Below are 27,418 nucleotides of genomic sequence, written 5' to 3'. Positions count from 1 at the left end.
CACCCAGACCTGGGTCCCTTCAACTCGCCACACGGAAAACGATGACCGCAGGGCTAGCGGAAAACGAAGCAGAGGTCGAAGGTCCTTAACTCTCCCAGGGCTTGCGAGAAGCCTAGTCGCAGCCGCAGAAGCGGGGACGCTGACACAAACATAAAGCGCCGGCAGCCGGGACGGCGCCGCTGCTGGCCGGCCGCCCCGCAGACTCCTGGGAGCTCGGGCCTCGCGGGAGTGCGCAGGCGCAGACGACCGACCGTGGCCGGGGTGAGGCAGGCGGCTCCTCCGGGCTCTGAGGAGGAGGAGGGACTTGGGAGCTACGGCCCGGGAAGGCGGGCTAGGGAAGGGGACCCGGTGAGGAGGCCAGGGAGGAACCCGGGAGTCCCAGCCGGGCCTGGTAATTCTGAGGAGGGGACCGGAATCGGGCCCGTGGTAACCAGACGCTCAGATGTGTGCGAGTGGGTCCTCGGGCGTGGTCCGTGGGCGTGACCCTGAGGGTGACAATCGAGTGTGACCTGGAGCGAGCTCCGCGAGGGGGGATTTTGTTTGTTTTGACCCCGGGGAGGCTGCATCGCACTGGAGCGGGGCCTCACACAGTGGGCGCTGAGTGTGTGTGTGTGTGTGTGTGGGCGCGCGTCCGGACGGAATGGAGGCGGCCCCCGTGCCCAACCTGCTGCCTTCGGGTGCGTGCTCCTGTGGGATGTGGCGGCCGATTGTGTGTGAAAAGTGGACGGAGTCGTGTTGCTGCCTGGCTCGTGTTTCCCCTGCATGGCTCTATTTTTAGATTATATGTGAGTAGTGTTCGAGACTAGACTAGGTGACTCTGGAGAAGCGAAAGTGATTTGTGATGTGATTTTTGACCTTGTCTAGAATTCTATAATGTGCTGTCTGAGGTTGTGAATGACCTGTGGGTGCTATGGGCTGGGGCTTTTCTGAAGTAAGTTTGATTGACTGTTACTATGCATGTGTTTGTAACCTGCTGTTATTATTTGTGATGGTTTTGTGATTGGGAAAATCTGTATGACCACTGTCTGGTTAGGTGTGTAAGATTTGATTATCCGAATGGTGGTCATTAAGCCTGCTTCCAAAATTGTAACTCACTAGCAATGTAGCATTACATTCATTCATCAGATTCACTCATTAGATCTAATTCATTCATTAGATTCATTACAGGGAAACCCTGTATGCACTAAAACCAGTGTGTTGAAACGAATAGTGTTATGAGTAGCGTGTGGGGGAAAAAACCATTTTTACCCATACCTAGCACTTTCAACACTGATATATGAGTGAGGTTTCCTGCTTTTGGTTGAAATCGATGGCAGGGTCAGTAGCTTCTTCAGGCATTCTAAGATAAGAAAAAGTATTTGGGGTACTTTTAATCACAAGGCCAGTCTCATTTTAGTAATTAAAATAGTTATTTCGCTAATTTAAATACTGTAGCAGTCAGTACTTCAGACTTCATTTATCAAAATATTATCCTCTCTGCCTGGAAGCCTATAGTGTGGAGAGAGCAATTTCTTTTCTATTTCCACACCTGCACTACTAAAAAGTGTTGTTCAATAGTTAATACTTAAATTAGCTGTTAGTTAAATTAATAATAAGTAATAGTTAATTTTCAATAACTATGCTATTAAGTAGTGTGATACAGGTGAATTAATAAAGAGATGAAGTAGAGAAACTAAATAGAAAGTCCAGATATTCTCAAGTATATATAGGGATATGTAATATATGATAGAGATGGCATTTCACATCAATTGAGAAAATATGGATTATATAATATGTAGTGTTGCTAAACAGCAAAACATACAGGGAAAAAATCTTCACAAGGCAAAAATGCTTTAATAGTCATATGAGTAACTAAGAAAAATTATTTGCAACTTAAAATAGACAAAGGGTTAATGTACTAAATTTAAAAAGGAGATAATGTCAACCAATTAGGAAATAAAAACTCATAAGAAAACTAGACATACTATAAGAAGATACCATCACAGAAAAGAAATAAAAGGTGCTTATTCTCACTCATAATAAACATGTAAATTAGAACTACAGAACATATCTGATAGGCAGAGATTAAAAATTGTCACCTGCATTCATCAGAATTTGGGGAGGTATTCTCACATACTGCTGGTGACAGTGTAAATGGGTAGAAAGTCCACGAAGCACAATTTAGAAATACATAATGAACCTATATTCCATGGGAGATGGAAGGTAGAGCTGCAGAGGGCAAAGCACAATATTCCCTATTTCCAAACTACAGCACATTCCCAGAATCCCGTCTATCTCACCAAGGGACTAGGTTTCTGGTGTTGGTGAGGGAGCAGGATTTGTCCATTTTCCCACTAATCTCCATCCTGAATGTGTGCGTACACAGAGTGGGCAAGTGCTGAAAGAGTGAAAATTGATGCGGGTAACTGAGCTATTCTGGGAGATCTAGGTCAAATGTGGTTTCACATGGCTCTTTGTATCCTCCCATCTCTGCCATCTCAGGATTCTTCCCTGTTCCAAAAGAAGAGCTCAAAAGAGAAGGTTCATCTCTTGTAAATCTCAAAGCCATGCCTCAGGTGAGATGATGTTTCTTCTCTTTCTGAAATAATTTGTTTTCAGGTTCTATGAACATTTGCTCCTCTATCCTTAAATTTCTCGGATATTGAGATTTGCTTCCATGAAACTGAGAGAGGCAAGCAAGTGGCATAAGTGCAAAATTTAAAGACTACTCTCAGCGCTGTATGTCCTTAAAATTTGCAGCCTAGGTGCCTCACCTCCCTCACGCTGGTTGCACCTCTTTCCCAATTTCTCTTATTCCAACTAGATAAATTTAAGCCTTCCCCAAGTGCACCTTTAGTTGTAGCCAATGTTCACACATTGATTGGGCATATCATTCAGCATCTCCTTTCTTAGTCTTAGCACAAAAGTACTGCTGGAACAGAAATGTATTATCTTGATTTAAATGGGAATATGTTACTTGAATGAATCTATCTTGTTGAGACACTGATTTGCAATCTAAGTTGTGAGGAGTCAAGGAGCAGGCTTGGAAAAACCTTGATCATTTCCATTGACTAGGTTTTGCAGTGGTATGATGAGGGGTAGAATTGGTAGATCATGTTATTAATTTGTGGTAAGATGTCCTGTTTTGTGAAGTTTTCAGGATAGAGATTTGTTTGCAAGGTCATACAGAAAATTAAGATTTTGCATTCCTCCTCTGTGATCCTCCTTTCTATTTTATCCATGTCTACCATCAATTCCTATAAACTGTGGCCTGCCAGTATTTCAATGCTCTTATAGATTTATTCTTATCTTTTTAGTTTCTTCTAGTTTTTTATATGTGGGTGCAGGAGAAGGAAAGCATATGCCAGTCCACTCTTGAAGTATTCTTTTGAATCAAAGGTGATACTTTGACCTGTTTTCATATCTTTTTTTCAGAAAATTCTTCTTCATCTAACAGTCTTTTTCATGTTGATTTTTCCCAGACGCTAATTGGTTCTTTTCTCTACACCATCTCTTTTTCTGTATGTACAATCCAGTTCACTCTAAAGGTTATATTGATCTTATTCCAGTGACTCTCAAATACCTCTCTCCATCCCAGCCTCTCTCCAGAGTGGCGGAACCACATATCCAACCTCCAGCACCTGTGTGTTCTGTAGACACTTCAAGTACATTTCCAAGGTTTACCTCATTACCTCCTTTGGTCCAGAGTATTCTTTCTTCAGTTTCCTATTTCCATTTTCTAGTCCCAGCTCCTACCCACTTGCCTATGCAGATAACCCAAGAGCTATGCTTCTTTTTTTTCTCACTCTACAATGAATTTATGACCAATTCTTTTGCAACTCATCATAGCAACCAGTTATCCCCTGTCTAGACCACTAATATTACCTTAATCTAGGAGACATCCCTAAGAGTGGTTACTTGTCTTTTCCACCTAACATACCTCAAGCCCTCTCTAGTCTTCAAGAGTATTGCCTCTAAAGTACAAATTTTATCACATAATATATGTGCTGACTTAACATTTCTTCATGTTCTTTATACTCCAAAAGAAACAGACCCAAAGTGGGGTATGCATTACAATGGAATGTACAAGACAGTGTATTGAAAGGGAGGAAAATACTAACAGTTTACATTCAAGAGCAGTAATCATTAACAATATGAATCGCCATTAACGCCTACTGATGATTTATAAATAAATACAAATACGTTGGGAGTGTGCTCAGTACATTTTTGAGACCACTGTCTATAGGAAAAAATCCAGTTATTATTTCATAAATGTGCCCATTGCCTACCTCCATATCCCTTTTTCTTCTTAGAGCTCAAAGACTCTTTCCTAACATACTGTGCCTTTTACTATTTTGCTGAATTTACTGGTTTTCCTTTCCCCATGAATTTTAAAAGCCGATGTTCTGTATTCCTACAAAACAAAATCATTCTGAGTACAAAATTTTTATGTCCTCTATGAAGCCTTGGAATACAAAATGAAATTTTTCTTCACTTTGTAGCACTTTCCCTTGGACATATTTCTGCCATTGCATCTGTAATATCTATTGAGTGTATGTATTTACATGTATGCCTTTCTCAGCCTGTAACTGCTCCTGAGCAAGGTCAAGGTTTTATTCATTTTGGTTCACCAGACAACCAATCGTGTTCAAGGCACATAGTATGATCTTGTATATTTTTAGCATGAGATAGTAAATACAGATGAATCTGTTTTCAAAGAGAATGTTCTACTATATAAAACACAAAATAAGAAAACTAGTCTGACCACTGAACATGGTCAGAACTAGGTCTCACGTGTCTAGTTCTCACTAGTTGCAATCACTGTAGGATGAACTAGAGTATACTCTTACAGGGATCAGTGTCGTTCAAGGATGTGACTGTGGACTTCTCCCAGGAGGAGTGGCAGCAACTGGACCCTGCTCAGAAGACCCTCTACAGGGATGTCATGTTGGAAAACTATTGCCACCTCATCTCTGTGGGTAATGAAAACTCCTTTAATCTTTCAATGTTGTGCATCTCCTTTCAAGAATTTCTGAAACATATGGAACTTTGAATTTCAGGGATCAGAGGTGGTGAATCCCTTTCTGGTAATGGAAAGTATGGTTCTGTCCTTACTTGCCTTAGTGCAGGTATTAACTTTGGTAAGACGTTAATGTGTACCTCGTCTGCTGCCTTGAAGCTGTATCGTTCTCTTCCTTAAGTAGTTTTGAAACCCAAGCAGCTTAGTCCAAGTCTCATTTTTTATTATCAGGGTTTCACATGAGTAAGCCCGATATGATCCGCAAGTTGGAACAAGGAGAAGAACTATGGACAACAGAGAGAATTTTTCCAAGTCAGAGCTACCTAGGTGAGTCTGTACAGATAAAGTGAGTCCAGTGGACTCAGGTAGTTGACACCTTTGAATGTTTTTAGGGATCTATTTTTTTTTTAATTGTGGTAAAATACACATAACATAAAATTTACCATCTTAACCATTTTTAAGCATATAGTTCAGTGGCATTAGGTACATTTACATTATTGTGCAACTATCACCACCATTCATCTCCGGAACTCTTTCATCTTGCAGAACTGAAACCCTGTACCTATAAACGATAAACTCCCAATTATCCCCTCCCAGTAGCCCCTGGCAACTACCATTCTACTTTCTGTCTCTATGAATTTGACTAATCATAGGTACCTCATATAGATGGAAGCATATGGTATTTGTCCTTTTTGTGACTGGCTTATTTCACTTAACATAATGTCCCCAGTGTTCACCCATGGTGTAGTAAGTATCAGAATTTCCTTCCTTTTTAAGGCTGAATAATATTTCTTTGTATGTATATACCACATGTTGCTTATCCATTCATCTGTCAGAGGACACTTGGGTTGCTTCCACCTTTTGGCTACTGTGAATAATGCTGTTATGAACATGGGTGTACAAATATCTATCTGAGTCATTGCTTTCAATTCCTTTGGGTATGTAGTAGGATTAGAAGTACATAGTAGAAGTAGAATTGCTGTATCATATGGTAATTTTATGTTTAATTTTTTGAGGAACTGCTGTACTGTTTTCTATAGTGGCTGCGCCATTTTACATTCCCACCAACAGTGCACAAGGATTCCAGTTTCTCCCTATCCTCAGCAACACCTGTTATTTTCTGTGTTGTGTTTTTTATAGTAGTCATCTTATTAGGGATCTATTTGTAAAGGCCTGAGGTCTTTGAGGTGCCTATACATGTCTGACTTCCATGCCTCTAAAATCTAAATTTTAATTTTGAATATCACTCCCATGTAAGTGCTTTCCTTGTTTGCCTTAGGTTTATAGAGATACTGACTGCTATTACCCTACCACAAATCCACTCCATGCTAGGTATAATGTACATAGAGATCGTAAGTGTAAAGTTCTTTGAGTTCTGATAGAAGTATAAACCCATGTATCTCACTGCCTAATCAAGATGAAGGACACTTCCATTAACCCATTAAGTTCCATCAGGCCTCTTCCAAGTTATTGCCTGCCACTAAGACGATCAAAGTTGTGATTTCTGTTGGCATAAGTTAGTTTTGGCTATTCTAGACCTTTTTTCATGTCTACTTTCTTTTACTCAGCTAAATGTCTGAGAGATTTATACTTGTTTTTACATATATAAGTGTTTTATTTTAATTACAGAGTAGTATTCACTGTATGAATATACCAGTTTGTCTATGCATCTCCTGTTAATAGAAAAAAGATTTGAAATGTTCCAGTTTGGAGCTATTATGAATAAAGCTACTGTGAAGATTCTTGTCAAACTCTTTTTGTGGACATATGTATTTATTTCTCCTCAGTAAACACCTAGCAGGTGGTATTGCTCATTCATAAGGCAGGTATATATTTCACTTTTTTAAGAAACTATCAGTTTTTAAAAGTTACTGTACCATTTTAAATTTTTACCAGCAATGTATGAGAATTTTGATTGCCCCACATTCTCTTCTCCATTTGATGTTATCAGTATTTTCATTTTGGTCATTCTAAAGAGTGTGGTAATGTATCTTTGCAGTTTTAATTTAGGTTTATCTTATGGCTGATAATGTTGAGCACTTTTTCAAGTGCTTTTTATATCTTCTTAAGAGGTGCCTTTTCAAATATTTTACCCATTTTTCATTGAGTAGTAAGAATTCTTTACATATTCTGGATAGAAGTCTTATGTTTGACATAGGTGTTGCAAATATTTCCTCTAGTGTATGGCTTGCCTAATTCGTTTTAATGGTGTCTTTCAAAGAGCACAAGTTTTTAACTTTGACGAAGTTCAGTTTATCATTTTTTTCTTTCATAATTATTTCTTTGACCTCTCAAATATTTGCCTTCTCCTTGGTTGTAAAGATAGTTCCTTGTATTTTCTTCTAAAAATGTTATGTATATTTTGCTTTTTTTATTAGTTTTTTGGCCCATCTCATATTAAATTTTGTTTATGATGTGAGGTAAGGCTTGAGGGTCTGTTTTCTTCCATATGGATGTCAATTTGTCACATCACTTGTTGAATTGGATTAAATTGGTCTGGCAATCTTACCAAATGTTGTTTGATCATGTTAGTGTCAGTCTATTTTTAGACTGTTCTTTCCTTTGATATGTTTTAAGTTCTATTTCCAGGACCACCTGGTCTTTGATTATTGTAGCTTTCTAATAAGTCCTGAAGTCAGAGTAAATCCTCTTTCTTCTTTTTAAAAATCATTTTGGCTATTCTAGGTTATTTTCTTTTTCAAATACATTTTAGAATCAACTTCTTGATTTCTTTAAATAAGTGTGCTGGGATTTTAATTGGTGAGAACTAACTTCTTAGCAATATTTAGTCTTCTGGTCCATGACTATGTTATATTTTTCCATTTTAGTTAGCTTCTCTACTTCCTGTAAGCAGTGTTTTGTTATTTTTAGCATAGGGGTCTTATACATCTTTCATTAAGTTTATCTCTAAGCTTTTAATATTTTTGATGCTATTGTAAATAGTAGAATTTTTAAAATTTCTTTTTCCAGTTTGTTGTTAATATACATAGCCACAATTGACTTTTATATATTGGCTTTGCATACTTATACTGATGGTATTAAAATTTATTGTTGTTGCTGCTGTTCTTTGTTTGTTTGCTTTGGTATATTCTTTTAGATTTTATACATATAAAACATGCCTTCCTGAAATAAAACATTTTGCTTCTATATTTGCATACTTTATTGCTTTCATTTGTTTTTCTTTCCCTGTTGTACTGACCAGGACCTACAGTACAATGTTGAATGGAAGCGGTGAGAATGAACATTCTTAGCAGTTCACTCAGTTTGGAGGGAAGACATTTAATATTTCATCCTTAAGCCTAATATTAACTGTAGGCTTTTTGTAAGGGCTCTTTCTTAGATTCTGGAAGTTCTCTTCCTTTCCAAGTTTTCTGATGGCTTTAATTTTGAATGAGTGTTGATTATAACAAATGCTTTTTCTGCATCTGTTGAGATGGTCATATGACATTTCTTCTTTAATGTGTTACTATATGTATTACATTGATTAATTCAAATTTTAAACCAACCTTGGACTCTTGAAATGAACCCCAGTTGGACAAGATGTGTTATCCTTCTTATAGATTGCTGAAATTGGTTTACTAATAGTTTAGTAAGGTTTTACACAGTTTTACCAAGAATAGTGGTCTGTGGTTTTTCTGTAATGTCTGTGAAAATTTTTGTATGAGAATTGTGTCAGCCGTATCAAACAAATTGGGGGTGTTTCTTCTTCATCTATTTTCTTATAGAATTTGTGTAAGATTGGTATTATTGCTTCCTTACACGTTTGATGAAAATCATTATTAAGTCATCTGGGCCTGCATGTTTATAATTCAAAACTTCTGATTCCAGCCCTGAGGAAGTAACAGAGTCTGGGATTATATTCCTATGGGAAACAACTAGAAAACTAGACAAAACTATTTTCAGATATCGAACAACAGCAGCACAGGCCTGGATTCCTGAGAGAAGAGAAACAAGTGAGATATGCCCTACCTCATTCCAGGCTTTCATCTGAAGGCAACTTCCATACTGCAGTGCAGAGAGAGGAATCCAAAAAGAACCTGGCAATTTTACTGACTTGAGGGGACTGACATTAACATTCAAGGAGATTGAAGTGGCTAGAATTTGTAGGACACACTTCTCAAAAAGAGGGAGCTATGCAGAGAAAGAGTTCCCCAAATCTGGAAAATCTTCTCCTTGAGTCTTTGGCTAAATATAAGTCTGCATGTGTGTAGGTAAAACCCCATGAGACTTACAACTAGAATATACAACTAAGTATTGCGGGGCTTTGGGGAGAAGAAGGAAAAAAAACCAAAACCATGAGACTAGACAAGGACATGTTCTAAGGAAAATACAATTACCATGGTATTGTAAGATGAAAAATTCTCATAGCCTACTCCACCAGGAATCTATTTCCCTCCAGCCAGAGTGAAAAGAACTTGTTAATACATAGGACATTAGATAGACACCCAGGAAAGGACACACCTAATAAACGGGGCTAGATTAGCCATAGATTAAAGACTTAGCAAGATTTGTCATAAAAGAGCTTAAGCAAAATCATCAAAAGGATTAAACTGATCAAAAATAACTCTTGTGTGTTTGTCAGATCCTCCAGGATGGAGATGTTGAGATTGAGTTAGGAGTATAATAGATTTCTTAGAGGTGATATCTATGAAATATAAAAGAAGAAGAAAGTAATATCAGACATAGAAAGCCATCAGACCATGATACAGGTGTGATACCTGTGGAAGAAAAGGGAGAAGGTAACAAGATTGGGCAGAGAGAGCCTCAGACCATTATGCAGATCTCACAGTCTCAACCAACCTAACAGGGCAGTGTGAAACAAAGACTGTCCATCAGAGGAGTACCCCATGGGCAGAAATGGCCAGCCTCTAGTGCCCTCTCAGTGTTCAGTCACTGGATGGGGACTCCCTTTGGAGACCCTGGTTTGGTTCAAAATCTGAAGAGCATCTTGATAATGCTAACAATTGGAGGCTGTCAGTAACTACACTTCTTGCACGTGGATGGCAAGTTTGGTTTTGAAGGGAGATCCTAGTGGTGCAACTCTGTAGCTGCCACATAATGCCAGAAAAAGACCAGTACTCTTTATGAAAATACAACCTTATCTTAAACTCAACAATGTTAACTTGATAATATCTGATGTCCAGTCAGAAGTTATTAAACATATGAAGAAGCAGGAAAATATGACTCATAAACAGGAAAAAATTCAGTCAGTAGGGAAAAAACTCAGTCAATAAAAACAGACCTAAAAAAGATAGATGTAGTAGACTCTGCAGACAACGATATTAAAACAACTATTGTAAGTGACCTCAATAGCTCCAAGGATGCAAAGCAAAAATGAACATAACATCTTAGCAAGATAGCAAAGATGGAAATAAGAACCAAATGAAACTTTTAAAGATGACTCTTCAATATCTGAAATGAAAAGAAGACCCAACTATGTGGTGTGTATTAAAATAACACATATTCAATGTAAAGACACAGGTGAAACATAAAAAGATGAAAAAATATATACCATACTGTCTTGTAGTTACCCCAGGTGAAGAAGAGATCAGCCCCCCTATTCAGTCAAAATTTGGTTCAGATAGCAAGACTGAAATCTGGCATGAGGCTTTCTAGGCAGAGCAGGGAAGACTCACAAGCAGGTCCTAAAATGTCTTGAGAGAGCAAGGATGGGTGTTTGGCTTTGGTGTTTATTGTGGCTAGGAGGTCAGTCAGGCGGGGGTTCTACATGTGGGCTAGGACATGAATGGTTTGAACTAACCACCAGCACCAACAGAGAGAGCATGCAAGCTTTCCAATTGGCTTTCCTAGGGGTGGGGTAAGAGGGGAAAAAAGAGGGGTGGTGGGTCTAGGAAGTTGTCAACAGTAAGACATCAAAAATGGAATTAGACTCTATTACACATACAAATGCTAAGCAGAAGAAAATGGGAGTGGTTATATATCAAAGTGTATTTCAGAACACAGAATATTACAGTGATAAAGAGGGATACTTCATCACAAGTCATCACAGTCCTAACAGAGCTTCAAACCATTGTAATATCTGTTTTGTTTTTCATTTTCCCCAGAACAAATTTTGCTTCCTTGGAAACAATATCACCTTCACTGAGAATGCATGGAATACATGAAGGAAAACTGATAGACCTGAAAGGAGCAGAATTATTATAGCTTGACATATAACACGCCTCCCTCAGCAATTGAGAGAACAAAAGAAAGAAAATCAGTAAGGCTATGGAAGGCTTAAAAACACTGTCAATCAATTGTACATAGTTAATTTGTATAGAATATTTTACATGGACCATTCACCAAGATAGACCCTGTATGTTGGGCCATAAAACAAGTATCACAAATTAAAAAGAACTGAAATCATGAGTATGGTCTCTGACCACAACAGAATTAATTTAGAAATCAAAAACAGAGATCTCTAAATTCCCCAACTATTTGGAAATTAATCACAACATTTCCAAATAACCCATGAATCAAAGAAGAAATCCTAAAGTAAATTGGAGGATATTTTGAACTGAATGATAATTAAAACAACAAATCACAATTTATGGGATGCAACTAACGCAGCATTTTAAAAAATTTTATCCCTTTAAATCAGGGTCTAAAATCAGGGATCTAAGCTGTCAACTTAAGTAATTAGAAAAAGAAAAGTAAATTAAACTCAAAAGTTGGTAAACAAAAAAATAAAGACTAAAGCTGAAATCAATCAAATACGTAACAGAAGAACAGTAGAGAAAATGAGAAAAACCAAAAGCTGATTCATTAAAGTAATCACTAAAATTAATAAACCATAGTTATATGTTCTAATCAAGAAATAGAGAAGACACAAATCCCCAATATCAAAAATTAAAGATATGACATCACTACAGATCCTACAGATATTAAAAGGATAATTAGGGAATATACAAACAATTTTATGCCAATAATAGAGTAGAACACTTCTCAACTCATTTTATAAGATCAGCATTATGTACAACCAAAGGCACTATAAGGATAGAAAACTACACATCACATACCTCATGAAACTAGATATGAACATCCTTAACAAAATATTATAAAACTGAATCTAGCAATATTTGAAAAGGATAATACCTCATAACCAAAAAGAGTTTACCCCAGGAAGGCAAAGTTGATTTGGTATTCAAAAATCAATCTATGTAGGGGCCGGCCCGGTGGCGCAGCGGTTAAGTTCGCACGTTCGGCTTCTCGGCGGCCCGGGGTTCGCTGGTTCGGATCCCGGGTGCGGACATGGCACTGCTTGGCAGCCATGCTGTGGTAGGCGTCCCACGTATAAACTAGAGGAAGATGGGCACGGATGTTAGCTCAGAGCCAGGCTTCCTCAGCAAAAAGAGGAGGACTGGCAGTAGTTAGCTGAGGGCTAATCTTCCTCCAAAAAAAAAAAAAAATCAATCTATGTAATTCACCATTTAAAGGTGAAAAGGGATCTAAAATCAAGGATCTAAGCTGCTACTTAACTAGGAAAAAAAAAGAAAAACCACATAATCATCTCAGTAGACAGAGGAAAATAAATTCAATTTTTATTTGTTACAAACCTTAGAACAGATTAGCAATCAAAGGGAATTCCTCAGCTTCGTAAAGGATATCTTTGAAAAACAGCTACTATTACATTCAATGATGCAAGGCTGAATACTTTTCCTCTAAGATCAAAAACAAAGAAAGGATGCTCACTCTCACCACTTCTATTAAACATTGTGCTGGACACAAGTCAATACAATAAGGTGAGAAAAAGGCGTTAAAAAGCTACCAATTAGGAAGAGAACTGTGTTTATTTGTATGTGGCATGATTGTGTACATAGTAAACCCTAAGGAATCTAAAAGAAAAGTGAATTTAGCAACGTCACAGGGTTCTTGTTTTAGATCAAATTTGGGAAAATTTTGGCCAGTATTTCTACAACTAATTTTTCTGTTCTATTCTCAATTATATTTTAAATCATTTCATCCTATCTTCTGGTTCACTGAGGATTTTATTTTTTTTCTTCTTTTAGTTTGGGTAATTTCTGTTAACCAGACTTCCAGACTTTAGCTTGCTGTTAAATCCATATAATGAATTTCATGTTTCAGATACTGGGGTTTTTTGATTTTGCATTTCCTGATCTCTCCTGAATACTCCGTCTCTTCCACCATATTTCTATCTTTTCTTGTAGCTTTGTAAACATATTCATCATAGTTATTTTAAATTCCTTATCGTCTAATTTCAACACAGGACCTGAATCAGTCTGTTTCTGTTGACTGCTTTTCATCTGTTTTATTGGTCACATTTTCCTGTTTCTTCTCATGAAAACCTTGTGGATAACTTGTGCAGATGCTGGATCCTTTTTCTTCCTCTGAAGATTGCTGAGCTTTAATCTAGTAGGCAGTTAACTTACTGGAGGCTCATGTTGATTCCTTTGTCAGATTGCTTTAAGCTTTTTAGGTTATTTCTATTTCAGTTTCAGTTTTACCTTTGTTTTTATGGTGTTGCTTTGAGTCCTGGGATGCAGCCTTTACTCGGAATACATGGCTGTTCTAGGGTTTCAATAGAAAGACCAAAGTTTTAACCAGGTTCCTCTAACTTGGTACAGGACTAGAATTAAAAACTATGTTTTTCCAGAGCTAAGTAACTGCTGAAATTTTTGCTCACTTCTCTCAGAGCTCCAGCTTTCTTTTCCCTTTGTTCTCACTGCAGCCTTGCCCTGTGGAAAGGCAGTTAACCAAGATTTTGAGGAGGGGTTTATGCTAACTTTGGGGCTGTCCTTCTATGACTTCATTCTCGGATATTGTCCTAAATTTATAGCCACTCTGGCAGTCCTGAACTCCAATCTCTGATTCTTCTGCACAGGATGACTCCTGCTTTCTCCTTGAGATCTAACCGCTGTGTGCTGTTTAAATTACCAGGACACACGTTAAAAAACCTGGAAAAATATAGATCTTATGCAGTGTGGTTTCTTTTTTTCAAAGGTTGTATCCACTCCAGTTTCTGCCTGCTTTAGTGCCTTCAAACAAGTTAGTTTTTTCCACTTAGTCCATAGTTTATCATTGTTATCAGCTGGAAGGTTGTTTTGATACAGACTTCTTTGCCGTTAGCAGAATCTGGATGTCTAGATTAGCATTTCTTAAACTTTTTAGTCTTAGGACTTGTTTATACTCTTAACACTATTAAGGATGAAAAGAACTGTGTGTGTGTGTTACCAGACCAAAGTGAGTCCACTCCTTGGTGAGTTAAAATCAAAACCTACACCAGTAGTAGTTGTCACACAAAACATAATTTTATTTGCAGCATGCAGCAAACAAAAGGAGACCATAGGGAATAAATTCACAAAGCTATGGCTCCCCAATGGGGAAGTGGGTATGTTTATTTGGGGTGGGGAATGAATATTGAAAAGGGAAAGTTTCATGATTGCGTGTAGAGGTGGGTATGGTTTGAAAACATGCCTTTACGTACATTGCGTGATCTAAAAATGGCTGCTTTGATCCTCCCAGAAGAGGAGAAGATAGGATGTTAATGAGGTCAGCTTACTTTAGTACAGCTCTCTGCCTGTTTGTGCAGGTGTCACTCTTGCAGTTGTGGTCTGGACTGGTCTCGTCCGGTTCAGAGCAGTTTGTGTCCAGGGCAGTTGGCTTTAGATCTTCTTGCTGGAACATAGCTGAAATTGACAACCTTGAGACCCTAAGCAGTTCGAGAAAGGAACTTCTGCACCCTTTCAACAAGGCAAGAAAAATAGGTCAGACAAGAGAAGAAAAAAGTAGGTTAGAGTCCATGGCTGGTGACATAAGTACCCTGTTAAAAATTAAAACAAGATTTTAAAATATTCACTTATTAATTCATTTTAAAACAATGTGAAAATAATAAACTCATTACCTATTGACATAAAAATGATATTTTTACAAAAAATAACTATTTTCCAAAAGAAAAAATAGTGAGAAAGTGGCATTGTTACATGATTGAAATTTATTTAATGTCTTGCTTAATAGAATTCAGCTGATTTTCACATCTGGTTCTACCTTCAGTTTGTTGCAATATGTTGTTTTAATTGAAATATATGAAGAAAATCTTCATGCATATGTGTATTTTGAAAGAGAAATATTTTAAAATCCATTTTAGATTGTCATGGACATTGTTCATTAATACTACACCCAAACTTAACAATTCGTAGTTCCTAAACAGTTAGTTGCAATATAGAATCTGAAACCATAACAATGAACTTTTGTACATTGTTACATAAAATCCAGTGGTCTATTTAAATAGATATTTTACCCATACATTTTTTTGGTAATATCATGTGTTGGTCATTTGGAAAGTAACAGTTTGCTAAGGTATATAGATCTTCCAAATTTTGACACATTTCCATATACAATATAAAAAAAATCCACATTTGTTAATATCACTGGCAGTCTCATCAGAGAATTCTTTAAGTTTTGGGAAACTGACAGGTTCACAGTAGCAAATATAAGCTTTCCAACATAATGACCTTAACTTGAAAGCTTAAATTTTATCATCAGTAACAAATATTGCCAGACATTTTCTTTGAATTGACAGGCTCACATTGTTCATGAAAATGTCTACCAGATAGCATGTCTGAATAATAGCTGTACTTTCAAGTAAAAATGCTGTTCCACAAAAGGTAGATATTTGGTCCTCACCTCAAATAATTACACCAGCACTTTTCTTCACAAAATACATTATACTCTAGTGTAACAGAAGTGCTTTATGTGTACTTCTTTAATCATCACACAGAGTATTGAAAACATGTGTGCTCAAGGGTGGAGCTCTAACAAAATTAACGGGTTTTTTTCCCTGCTCTATCAAGAACATTCTTAAGTGAAATTTATTTTCCTGAGAGTATTCGGCAGTTGGAAATGCAGTGATTACTATTATAGATTAGTGCCAGTGCTTTGACTTGTTGATAATATGCCAGCATTTTACCCACTGTGTTAATTATATTTTTTACTCTCTATATTTTATAATGTGTCGACATCTTTGGGGGCCCTTGCTGGCTAGGGAGAGACTGCCCCTTCCAGAGCTAGCTAATTCCTAGAGACAGTAAACAACTTGTTGGTGAGCACACCTTTCATATACAAACAAGCTAATCCCAAGACCATACCCTCAACCATCTCCTTTATCTAACTCGCACACGCCAAGCCAATATGTCCCCTTCCCTGAGTCACCCAGGGCCAGGTACCAGACAACTGGAAACCACCCCTGAAACCCATAGGCTGCCAACACTATTCAAACTAGCCAATCTTACCGTTTCCTCTGCCCTTTCCCTGAAAGCAAGCCCCAGTAAAGGCTCTGGCCTAGGCTTTCTCCTCACTCCGAAATTTCTGCCTCCTGTTTTTCATCTCTTTCTTTAAGATTTCAGTCCTCAATCTTTCTTCTTTTGTTATAGCCTCCAATTTATGGGCATTTTAAAAAATTTCAGATGTACATCATTCTATTTTGATTTCTGTATAGATTGCATCATGTTCACCACCCAAAGACTAATTACCATCCATCACCACACACATGTGCCTAATCACCCTTTTTGCCCTCCTCTCTCCTCCCTTCCCCTCTGGTAACCACTAATCCAATCTCTGTCTCTATGTGTTTGTTTGTTGTTTTTACCTTCTCTTTATGAGTGAGATCTGTAGGTATTCTTAAAGCCATCCAAAAAATAAAAGGGAAATCATTGTCTAATTGCTATGTTCCTGTTAGTTCTCATTTTCTTTCTTTCCCTGTGCAATGCCTTATACTTGCTCCTTGCACTCAGTCTCATATCCCATTCTCTGAGACTTGCCATCAGATTTCAAAATCCATACGCCTTGGACCAAAGTGATCATTTCAGTATTGCCATTTCTTTCCAATAAATCTCTATGTTTCATATCATAGTGCTCAGATTCCTGCTATCTACCTGCCTTGATTTAGGTCAAAAACACAAACAACTCCTCATCCTGTTTCCCTGAGTGCCTTTTCACATCTTGGTTGCTTTTCTTCCCTTTTGCCTGGGAAAATAAATATTTGTTGAATAAATGCATTTTATTTCAGTAGGCTGTCCTCAATGCCCTTAAAAAATCTTTCTTCATTCTCAGTCCTTGTCTTTATAAAAGTCCTGTAAGCTATAATAATCTGATCCATTCTCAAGTTGTGATTTTCTTGTTATATTTCAAATAGACACTTTCAGCCCATTTCTCACTTGAACTCTAGTGGTTTATTTTAATCTGCCTACAGCAATACAACAATCAGTTGTCTCAGCCTTTTGGTTATTGATATATCAGAAATAACAGTCATTATCTTTTCTTTATCCTTACTTGTTTCTATATCCTTTTGTTCCCATAATCAGCCCCTTGTAGTATCAGATTGATTCCATCATCTGTTATACTTTTGTAATGATTTCTCCACAATTTGTGTTATTTTGTTTCACTCTGCGAAAATCTTTACATGCTCTCGTATTCTCATTTGCCACTGACATCTTCCAAAATGAAAGCCATGTTATTTCAGGTGTGGACTGCTGTAATTACTATTTGGATTTGCTGTGATTTTTCACTAGTTCTTTTAGTTTATATTGTCAATATGCTAAAAAGATATCACTTATTATATGAAATTAAATCCCTTCTTTTTCAAGGGCTGACAGAATAATATCCCATCTGGTCATTCCAAATGTATCTCTCTCTGTGACTGAGAATTCTTGCTAATCTCTGTTTGTTCTAGTCTCCCAAATGTACTCCATACAATTGATTTTATTCCTTACAACTAGACCTTTCATTAAATACAGTGGCTATATGCCCATAAGGATACTTGGAAAGTTAGCCAACTACAAAGTTAGATGGTACAGTGGTACACACAAGACCACCCTCATTTCTGATGCCAACTGTAAGTTCAGGGGTCCCAAGACTACTGTTGGGATCAGTAATTTACCAGAAGGACTCACAGAACTTACTGAAAGCTGTATTACTCACAGCTTTAGAGAGGAAGAATACAGGTCAAAATCAAGCCAAGCATGAAGGGCAGAGTCCAGGAAACTACCAAACACAGAGCTTCTAGTAGTCCTCTCTCTGTGGAGTCATGGATAGCACTACTTTGCTGGCATGACAATACGTACAGAATATTGACAACCAGGGAGGTGTCACTTGAGCCTAGTGTCCAGAGTTTATAATGGGGCTCTATCACATAAACATGATTGGCTGCCCATGTGGCTGATCTCAGTTTCCAGCCCTGTAAGCGGGGGGGTGGGGGGTGGGGGGGAAGTATGGAGCTGATACTGTATAGCCCCCACACTAAATCACATTGTTACTTTCTGGCTGCCCAAAGGCTCCCAGGCAAACAAAGACACTGTCAGGCATGACATTCCAAAGACTTAGAGCTTATCTCCCAGAAGCCAAAAGCAAATGTCAGACTTTAGTGGGCAAGGTTGTATTCTTTACCACACAATACTACATATCCTTTAGTTACAAGATCAAGTTTCACTTCCTCCATGAAATGTTCCTTAACTACTCCAGACCACATAAATTCCTTTTTTTCTGCATTCACTTTCTACTTATTGTCTATAACATGCAAACAGACATATCCTCTGATGTGAGCTAATAATTTGATACCTAATTCAACATTGTTTTATCTGAGACTTCTTTCCCTATCTGATTAGCAATTCCTCCAAAATAAGTTCCTCTCTTTTACTTTTCCTAATTGTAGCTTGTAAGAGTCTAGATATTCAATAGTTACCTGACTGTGGTACCATGAAAGCTAAACATCTTTCACATCCAGTCAGAAATCATGTAATGGTAAATTCTTTTTAGATATACATGCCAAAATCACATCCCTTCACCTCAGATAACAGTGTGTTAATGTATACTCAGAAGGTTTCAAAAAAGATAATCAATACAGTATTGACTTCTAAGAGCATAAGTTTTAGTTGAGAAGGCAATATTTTCAAATTGAACATTTTGCATAGAATATTCATATTAAAATAGCAGGTTATTGAAAGATTTCTTGAAATGAATGGTCCAGACTTCTAATTTCAGACAAATTAGACATTGAAGTGTAGAAAGAATATGTAAAGGCTTTTGGATAAATTGGAGCATGTTCCTGAAGATGGTTGAGATTCTCAGGAAGGCAGTGTAACTCCAATTACCAATACAGATTAGTTTCACATGTTCTAGAACTGCACGTAAGTGTAATTGTATAATATGTACTCTTTTGCATAAAGCCTCCCTCTGAAAAATGTTTGCAATTCATCCCTTTTGTCATTGTGTATCAGTACGTTTTTTCCTTTTTATTGATGAGTAGTGTTCCATTGTATAAATACATGACCCAATATTACCTGCTTACCTTTTGACAGATAATTGGGCCATTTCCAGTTTAGGGCTACTGTAAATAAGATGCAAGTCAAGAGTAAGATGAATTCATCTTTAAAATTGCCCCACCAGATATGGGGTGGTAGTAAGGTAACAATAGTAAGATATAGCCAAGAATTTATAGGAAAAATAATAGTTAAATTCAATCATTACTATACACATACATTGAAGAATCCAGTCCTTCACAGCTTTGATAGGGAATCGCAGAGTTAAGTTACCTTACTACATTCAGAGGAAGACTTGAACCCATCCTTCCCTAAAACTGAAAAGAGAATTTAGTTATTGACCTTCTCTGGAAGAATAAATTGATGGTAGCAGCACTCAGAATACAATAGTGATTATATTCATGTTGTAAGTATGCTTTGTCCTCTGGTTTATTTTACAATTCTGAATGGAAATGTTTTCCTAATTCTTCCCTTTCAAGAGAAAATAAATCATAGTTATGTGGAGAGTGAGGGCCTACATTATAGACCAGTGTTTCTGTCAACACTAGGAAATGAGGGCTTGAGAAAGTTCATTTGCCATGGATGGGCTAAATGCAAATGAGGAAGAAACAAATGGAAGCATTTTATAACATTTATTTAGGCATGAGGGAATAAACATTTAGGCTTTCATCTCTACCTGAACAGTTTTCCTTGCTTACTATTTAGTACCCTTGATAGGCTTATTCCATTATTTCTGAATCTACCCATTCCAAAAACAATCCTACTTTCATCATCCTTTGCTTACTTCTCCTTGTGTTTATCACACCTCTCGATGTAGCTTATATTTACAACATGCCAAAGATATGAGTGTTGTTTGCTTATGCCAATTTTTCTTCATTTTAACAGTGTAGCAGGATTTGTGTTTATGTTCTGTGCATTTTCCCTACCGAGAGGTAATTTATTTTGGCTTTTATATAGATGACAATAGTGAGACAGATAGTCCCACCATGGGTGGTTTGTAAATCCATAACATATTTGTGAAGATTTACAGTGTTGTTAATTGTATTCTTTTCTAGAAGAAGATGGGAAAGCTGAAGATGTTTTAGTGAAGTTCAGAGAATACCAAGACAGGCATTCTAGATCAGTTTTCATCAACCACAAAAGACTAATAAAGGAAAGAAGTAATATTTTCGGGAAAACACTTACTGTAGGCAAGAACCATATTATTTCCAAAACAACACTACGTGAATACAAACCTGATGGAAAGGTTTTGAAAAATATTTCAGAATTAGTCTATAGAAATATAAGCCCTGTAAGAGAGAAGTTTGGTGACAGTAATGGATGGGAGAAGTCACTCCTCAATGCTAAGCATGAGAAAATTCATACTGCAGTGAATATCTATAAACAAACAGAAAGAAGTCTGAGTAGTAAACAAGAGCTTATTCAGCATCAGAAGCTTCAAACTCCAGAGCAGTCATTTGAACATAATGACTATGAAAAATCCTTCTTTATGAAAGGAATGTTATTTACACATACTAGAGCTCACAGAGGAGAAAAACCCTTTGAATACAATAAAGATGGAATAGCCTTCATTGAAAAGTCAAACCTCAGTGTCCATCCACAAAATCTTATGGAGAAGAAGCCCCATGCATATAGCAAATATGGGAAATTCCTCTGCAGGAAGTCAATTTTTATTATGCATCAGAAATCTCAAACAGAAGAGAAACCATTTCAGTGTCCTTACTGTGGGAATAGCTTTAGAAGGAAGTCATATCTCATTGAACATCAGCGAATTCACACAGGTGAAAAACCTTATGTTTGCAATCAATGTGGAAAAGCCTTCCGTCAAAAGACAGCCCTCACTCTTCATGAGAAAACACATATAGAAGGGAAACCCTACATTTGTATGGATTGTGGGAAGTCCTTCCGCCAGAAGGCAACCCTTACTAGACATCACAAAACACATACAGGGGAGAAAGCCTATGAATGTACTCAGTGTGGAAGTGCTTTTAGAAAGAAGTCATACCTCATTGATCATCAGAGAACTCACACAGGAGAGAAACCATATCAATGTAATGAATGTGGGAAGGCATTTATCCAGAAGACAACCCTCACCGTACATCAGAGAACTCACACAGGAGAGAAACCCTATATTTGTAATGAATGTGGGAAGTCCTTCTGCCAAAAGACAACCCTCACTCTCCATCAAAGAATTCATACAGGGGAAAAACCTTATATTTGTAATGAATGTGGGAAGTCCTTCCGCCAGAAGGCAATCCTCACTGTTCATCAGAGAATACATACAGGAGAAAAATCCAATGGATGTTCTCAGTGTGGGAAAGCCTTTAGTAGGAAATCAAACCTCATTCGCCATCAGAAAACTCACACAGGAGAGAAACCATATGAATGCAAAAACTGTGGGAAGTTCTTCAGTTGTAAGTCAAACCTCATTGTTCATCAGAAAATTCACAAGGTAGAAACCATGGGAATTCAGTAAAGGATGTGACTTTTTTTGTAAAAACTTTTAAAGTCATAGTAAACCCTGTACATGATGTTGCTTGCAAGTCTAATAGTATTCAACAGTTTAAGGTACTATACCACATATTTACCTACTGTTTGCTAGCCTATAAAACACACACGAAAATTTACTAGACAAATGAAATGACAAAAGTCATTGAAAATACAAGCTCCAATTTTTTATTAGATTCAGCAGACATAAACTTCCTCTGTCAAGTTGCTACAAACATTTAAAATTGCTTATTTTCATTTTCAATGCCTACCTTCTTGTGAACCAGTAATAAACAGTTGGCTGACTGGCATTAGTCCAGGGACCACACTGTGAGAAGTGCTTTAAAAGAAAGGAGGTGTGAACTGTATTTCTTATTGCAAATATGGAATAAAAATTAGTTGTTACCTCCTCAAAGTTAACCACAGGTCTGACTTCTAACATTATAAATTAGTTTTTGCATATTATAAACCTTTATATAAATTGGATTATACATCATATATTCTTTCATATATGGCTTGTTTCATTCATAATTATGTCTCCAAAACTCATCATTAGTGCATGTGGTGGAAGTTAATTTATTTTCATTCTGTATAGAATTCCGTTATATGATTATATCACAATTTATCCAATTTACTATTAATGGACTTTTTCATTGTTTACAGCTTAGGGTCATAATAAATAATGCTTCTGTGAACATATTTGTTTTTTGATGTACATATGTTCATTTCTCTTGTGTATATACTTTCTGGAATTGCTGGTTCTGGGGTATATGTGTGTTCAGTCAGTTTAGGTAGATACTGCCAAACAACTCAGAACTTTCACAGCATGAGATAATTCACTCTGAAGGGAAACAACTGAATATTATCAATATGGTGATGGTTCAAACCAGAGAATTCATGATAGAGGGAAATTCTATGCATGTGAAAACTGGGAATCCAAATACAATGCATGTACAAAGGCTTTTAGCCACAGCCCAAATCTTAATATAATACCAGACAAATGTAATAATTATGAGATTGCCTCTAGCTGCAGTAATGCCTTGTTTGAAATCAAAAAGTCATAGTAGAGAAAGGGAGGCATCCAGCATCTTCCTTCCTCAACATTAGAGAATTCTAACTAGAGAAAAACCCTATGAGTATAATAAAGGGGGCAGGAGATAACATTTACCCATGGCCTATATCTTACTGGTCATATAAAAATGATGAATATGGAAAAGCTTATAGCCATAGCTCAAATCTTACACAACACAAGGGAATTAACATTGGATGGGAACTCTTCAAATGAAATAACTGTAAGGATGACTTTAGCCATAACTCACTCCTTATGCAACATCAAAAAATTCATACTAAAGGAAGATTAAAAAGGGAACAGATGAGGCTTGGAACTCTAACTGTGGGGAAAGCTGCTTCCATGAAAGGAGTCCAGTCATACTGAGATCATAATGCTAGAAAGTCTGTGTGTAGGCATCCTGGTCAATAGCCCTAGCTAAGCTCCCAGCCATCATCTGTATCCCAGTATCATCTGCTAATATATGAATGAGCCATCTTGGACATCCAGTCAAGTCTTCAGATGACTGTAGCTGACTGACATCCAACTGGAACCACATCAGAGACCCCAAGCAGGAACTCAGCTGAGGCCTTCTCAAATTCCTGACCCCCAAAATGGTTACATTTTTAAAGTTAAATTTGATTGATTAAAAGAAAGGGAAAATAATGTTAGTATCTATTTATATTATAAAAATAAAGGTATGAACATTTGGATTCCAGAGTTGAGCAAAAGTGTGGTGACTACTAGGTGATTTTTGCATGAACAAAAACTGGCCCTGAAATACAGCTGAAGATTTGGCTGTATTTTTGGTTTACATTACAATTACATACCTAAATAACTGCTCAATGAGTGTTCCATATACATCTATTCTTTCTCATTTTCTGGCTCTAAATTATACTGATCAACTTGGTTAGCTTACCTATGCAAATGTATACTTCACAATTTTGCAAAAATGAAAGTAGCCCCAAAGACCTGCTGTAGATAATGCAGAGGGAAGCAAGTCTGTCCTTGAAAGATCCCATGCACAGTCATTTCCATGAGGTTCCATGAACTGAGGTGCAGACAGAAATCAAGATACAGAATCCGATGAAGAAAAGTACAACCATGTCCTTGTAGGAGGTACTTTTGAATCCTTTGAAGAAAGTCTAAGTGAATTTTTTCTTCCTAACAGCTGTCCATGTAGAAGCTGCTTCTCACGAAAATTAGGTCCAAAAGTTTGTATTTTGGTATGAAAGAGGATTGGGCTATATTCCAGACTCCTGTATGAAGATTTCTTTTGAAGAAGTTGGGAATGTTTCTTTTCATTAGTTTTTATGGATCTTTATTTTATGGATTGATAAATATATGAAATGAGGACTTTTATCTCATTGATCTATTGGTCAATGACATTTGAGCAGCTCTGAAGAGTGAACATGGTTTTGGAATCCAAGTCCATTTATTCCTAAATATATACAAGAGTATAGGAATTGTGTTCCTATGCAATTTTTATTTTGTATATGAATATGCAAATTCATATTTTTTTAGACCTAACTGCAAGGTCATAAACAAAAGGGAGTTAAAAAGTGCAAAGATTTCATCAGTTCAAAAGGACTCACAAGACTCCACAGAGCATATTCATGTAATGCTTTTATTTGAAAGCAAAGACTGTGGCTCACTGAGAAAAAGAAAGGGTAGGTAAGCATTGGGGGGTCTGAGAATCATCCAGATGCAAGCTCCTGTCCTTACTGACACACAGACTGCACTCTGTCTCCAAACTAAACCACTGAAATCTGTGTGAATCTTGGCTTTGGGAGAGCTCAAGGCAGAAGTTCCCTGCAAGGACCTTTATGCCACTCCATTCACTGGTGGCATAGTCCATCTCTGCTATCTTATCATTTATGTGAGTAAACAGATTGGCTCTTGGGGTCTCCAGGGAAGTTTTGGATTTTAAACAGCACCTGATAGATCCCCCTGCCCTTATCTCAATCATGAGTCAATGCCAGACATCCAAGCATCATGGAGATAATGTTAGAGCTTTTCCATTCCAATTGTAACCCAACTCCATCCTACAAACTTGGTTCCTACATCTCCTATGAACTTTCTGATAATGTGTGTATGTAAACAAGCATGATGCCTCACTTCCTAGCTCCCCAGTATCAGATTGTACACAGTAAATCTCAAAACTGAAACTTTCTTGCCAGGTAATGCTTGACTCTCTTCACTCAATTTGTGGTCCAGCAGTAGAGCCAGCTTGCCATGCTCTGCCCCATAAACAATATGCAACAGCAAAAAACACAGGCATCAACCTTGGTCTCTAGCATTCACCTGGGATATTCTACGATTTGAGATGTTCATCACTTTATAATCTAGGGCTTTTAAAAACCCTAAATGTAGTGTCATACCAAGCACTGATGAGGATGTGGAACAACTGGAACTCTCATACATTGCTAATGGGAATGCAAAATGGTAAAGCCACTCTGGAAAACAATTTGACAGTTTCTTAAAAAGTTAAACATACACTTCCCATATGACCCAGCAATCCCAATTCTAGACATTTCTCCTAGAGAAATGAAAACTTATGTTCACACAGAAAAACTATATATGGGTGTCTATAGTATCATTATTTATAACCACTAAAAACTGGAAACAACCCAAATGTTCTTCAGTGGATGAATGGATACACCATGGTACATCCACACAATGGAATAATCAACAGTAAAAATAATGAACTATTTATACATACAACAATATGGATGAACCTCAAATACATTATGCTAAGGGAAAGAAACCAGTGTCAAAAAGTCACATACTGTATGATACCACTTATATGACATTCTGGAAAAGGGAAAAATAAAGGACAGAGAACAAATCAGTTACCCCAGGGGTTAGGGGTAGAGGAAGTGTCTGAATAGAAAGGGGATGCATGAGGGAATTCTTTGAGGTGTTGAAATTGTTTTGTATACTGTTTGTGGTCATAAATACAAAAATCTATGCATGTGTAAAAAGATCATAGAACTGGACACACAAAAAAGTGAATTGGAGTAGTGACATCAGCAAGAATAGGAGGGATAGGAGTTTGCAGCACTCATCCTTTCATAAAAACATCAATTTAAATAACCATCTACACATGAAAATTTCTACACATGTAAATTACCTTTACAAGAGCTACTAAATCCAAGCGAGAGGTCACAGCACTTGGGTCGAGCTCAGAAATAAATGTCACATTGAAGAGGATAAAAAGGACAATTTCACACTGCCTGCATCACCCCTTCCCCAAGCCCATGCAGTGAACCATGGAGAGACATACACTGTGTGAAGGAAGGAGAGTGAAGTAAGTACCCAACTTTGCTATGGACCCCAGTACCAGGCTCCCCCAGTGAACCAAGGCTCCAGGCCTGCCCCAGTGCCAGGCCAGCCCCTGGGACCCAGGCTCAAGGTCCACCACTGTGACTCAGGATCCAGGCCTGCCCCTGTGGACCTAAACACCTGGCTTCAGGCTGGCCACCACCAACACAGGCTTCAGGCCCACCCCAGCACCATGCCGGCCTCTGAAAACCCAGGTACTAGGCTGGCACCCATGGACCCAGGCTCTAAGCCTGCTCCAGAGCCAGGCCAGCCTCCACAACCCCAGGCTCCAGGCCCACTCCTGAAGAACTAGGCTCCAGGCCTACCTTCACGGGTCTAGGCACCAGTCTTGCCCCAATGGACCTCAGCACCAGGCTGGCCTCCATGGACTCGTGACCAGGTCCATCCTCATGGACCCAGACAAGGCCAATCCAGCACCAAGGCTGGCTCCTGCAGACTCAGGTTTAAGCCCTGCCTCTTCAGCCCCAGGCACAAGGCCCCACCCACCTGCTGATCCAGGCACCAGGTCAGCCTGCCTGAGGGCTCCAGGAGCAAGCCCACTTCTGGACCCCACCAGCTGATCTGCCCAGAATCCCTGGACAGGCTAACTTGTGAAGGGCTTTCACTACTGAAGAAGAGGTTCCTCTTCCTCAAATGTTCAGATACCAACACAAGGCCAAAAGGATCATAAATAATCAGGAAAACATGACACCACCAGAGGAACAAAATAAACACCAGTAACGAACTCAAAAGAAATAGAGATCTGCAAACTGCCTAACTAAGAATTCAAAATAATCGTCTTAAAGAAAGTCAGTGAGCTACAAGAAAACACAGATAACTAAACAAAGTCATGAAACCATACATGAACAAAATGAAATAGAATGAAGAGCTAGAAAACCATAAAAAAGAACCAAACAGAAATTCTGGAGCTGAAAAACACTATGACTAAATTGAAAATTTCCATACAGTGCTTCAATAGGAGACTTGATCAAGCAGAAGAAAGAATCACTGAGCTGTAAAACTTGTCATTCATTTGAAATTAGTCAGAGGACGAAATGATAAAGAGTGAAGAAAGCCTACAGGAATTATGTGGCAGCATGAAGGGTATCAATATATGCATTGTGGGAGTCCCAAAAGAAGCAGAGAAAGAAAAAGGGGCAGAAAGATTATTTAAAGAAATAATGACAGAAAATTCCCTAATCTGAAGAGAGAAGTGAACATCAACATTCATGCAGCCCAAATAACCCAAAATAGATAAAACATAAGGAGATCTTCACTGAAGCACAT

At 37.8% G+C, this 27,418-nt stretch overlaps 1 protein-coding gene across 1 annotated transcript; it reads left to right on the top strand.

Annotated features, from left to right (window-relative positions):
• Positions 1-62: 62 nt before the first annotated feature.
• ZNF382 (zinc finger protein 382) lies at positions 63-21,919 on the top strand. The gene is given in 7 exon segments (XM_070499031.1): positions 63-391; positions 2,482-2,555; positions 4,832-4,958; positions 5,040-5,120; positions 5,231-5,326; positions 20,328-21,726; positions 21,728-21,919. Coding segments are annotated over 6 exon segments (1,764 nt in total). The 5' UTR covers positions 63-391; positions 2,482-2,546; the 3' UTR covers positions 21,780-21,919.
• Positions 21,920-27,418: the final 5,499 nt, after the last annotated feature.

Source organism: Equus asinus, chromosome 26 (assembly GCF_041296235.1).
Source record: "Equus asinus isolate D_3611 breed Donkey chromosome 26, EquAss-T2T_v2, whole genome shotgun sequence".
NCBI classification, from domain to species: Eukaryota; Metazoa; Chordata; class Mammalia; order Perissodactyla; family Equidae; genus Equus; species Equus asinus.
This window is presented reverse-complemented; position numbering and strand designations above follow the sequence as displayed.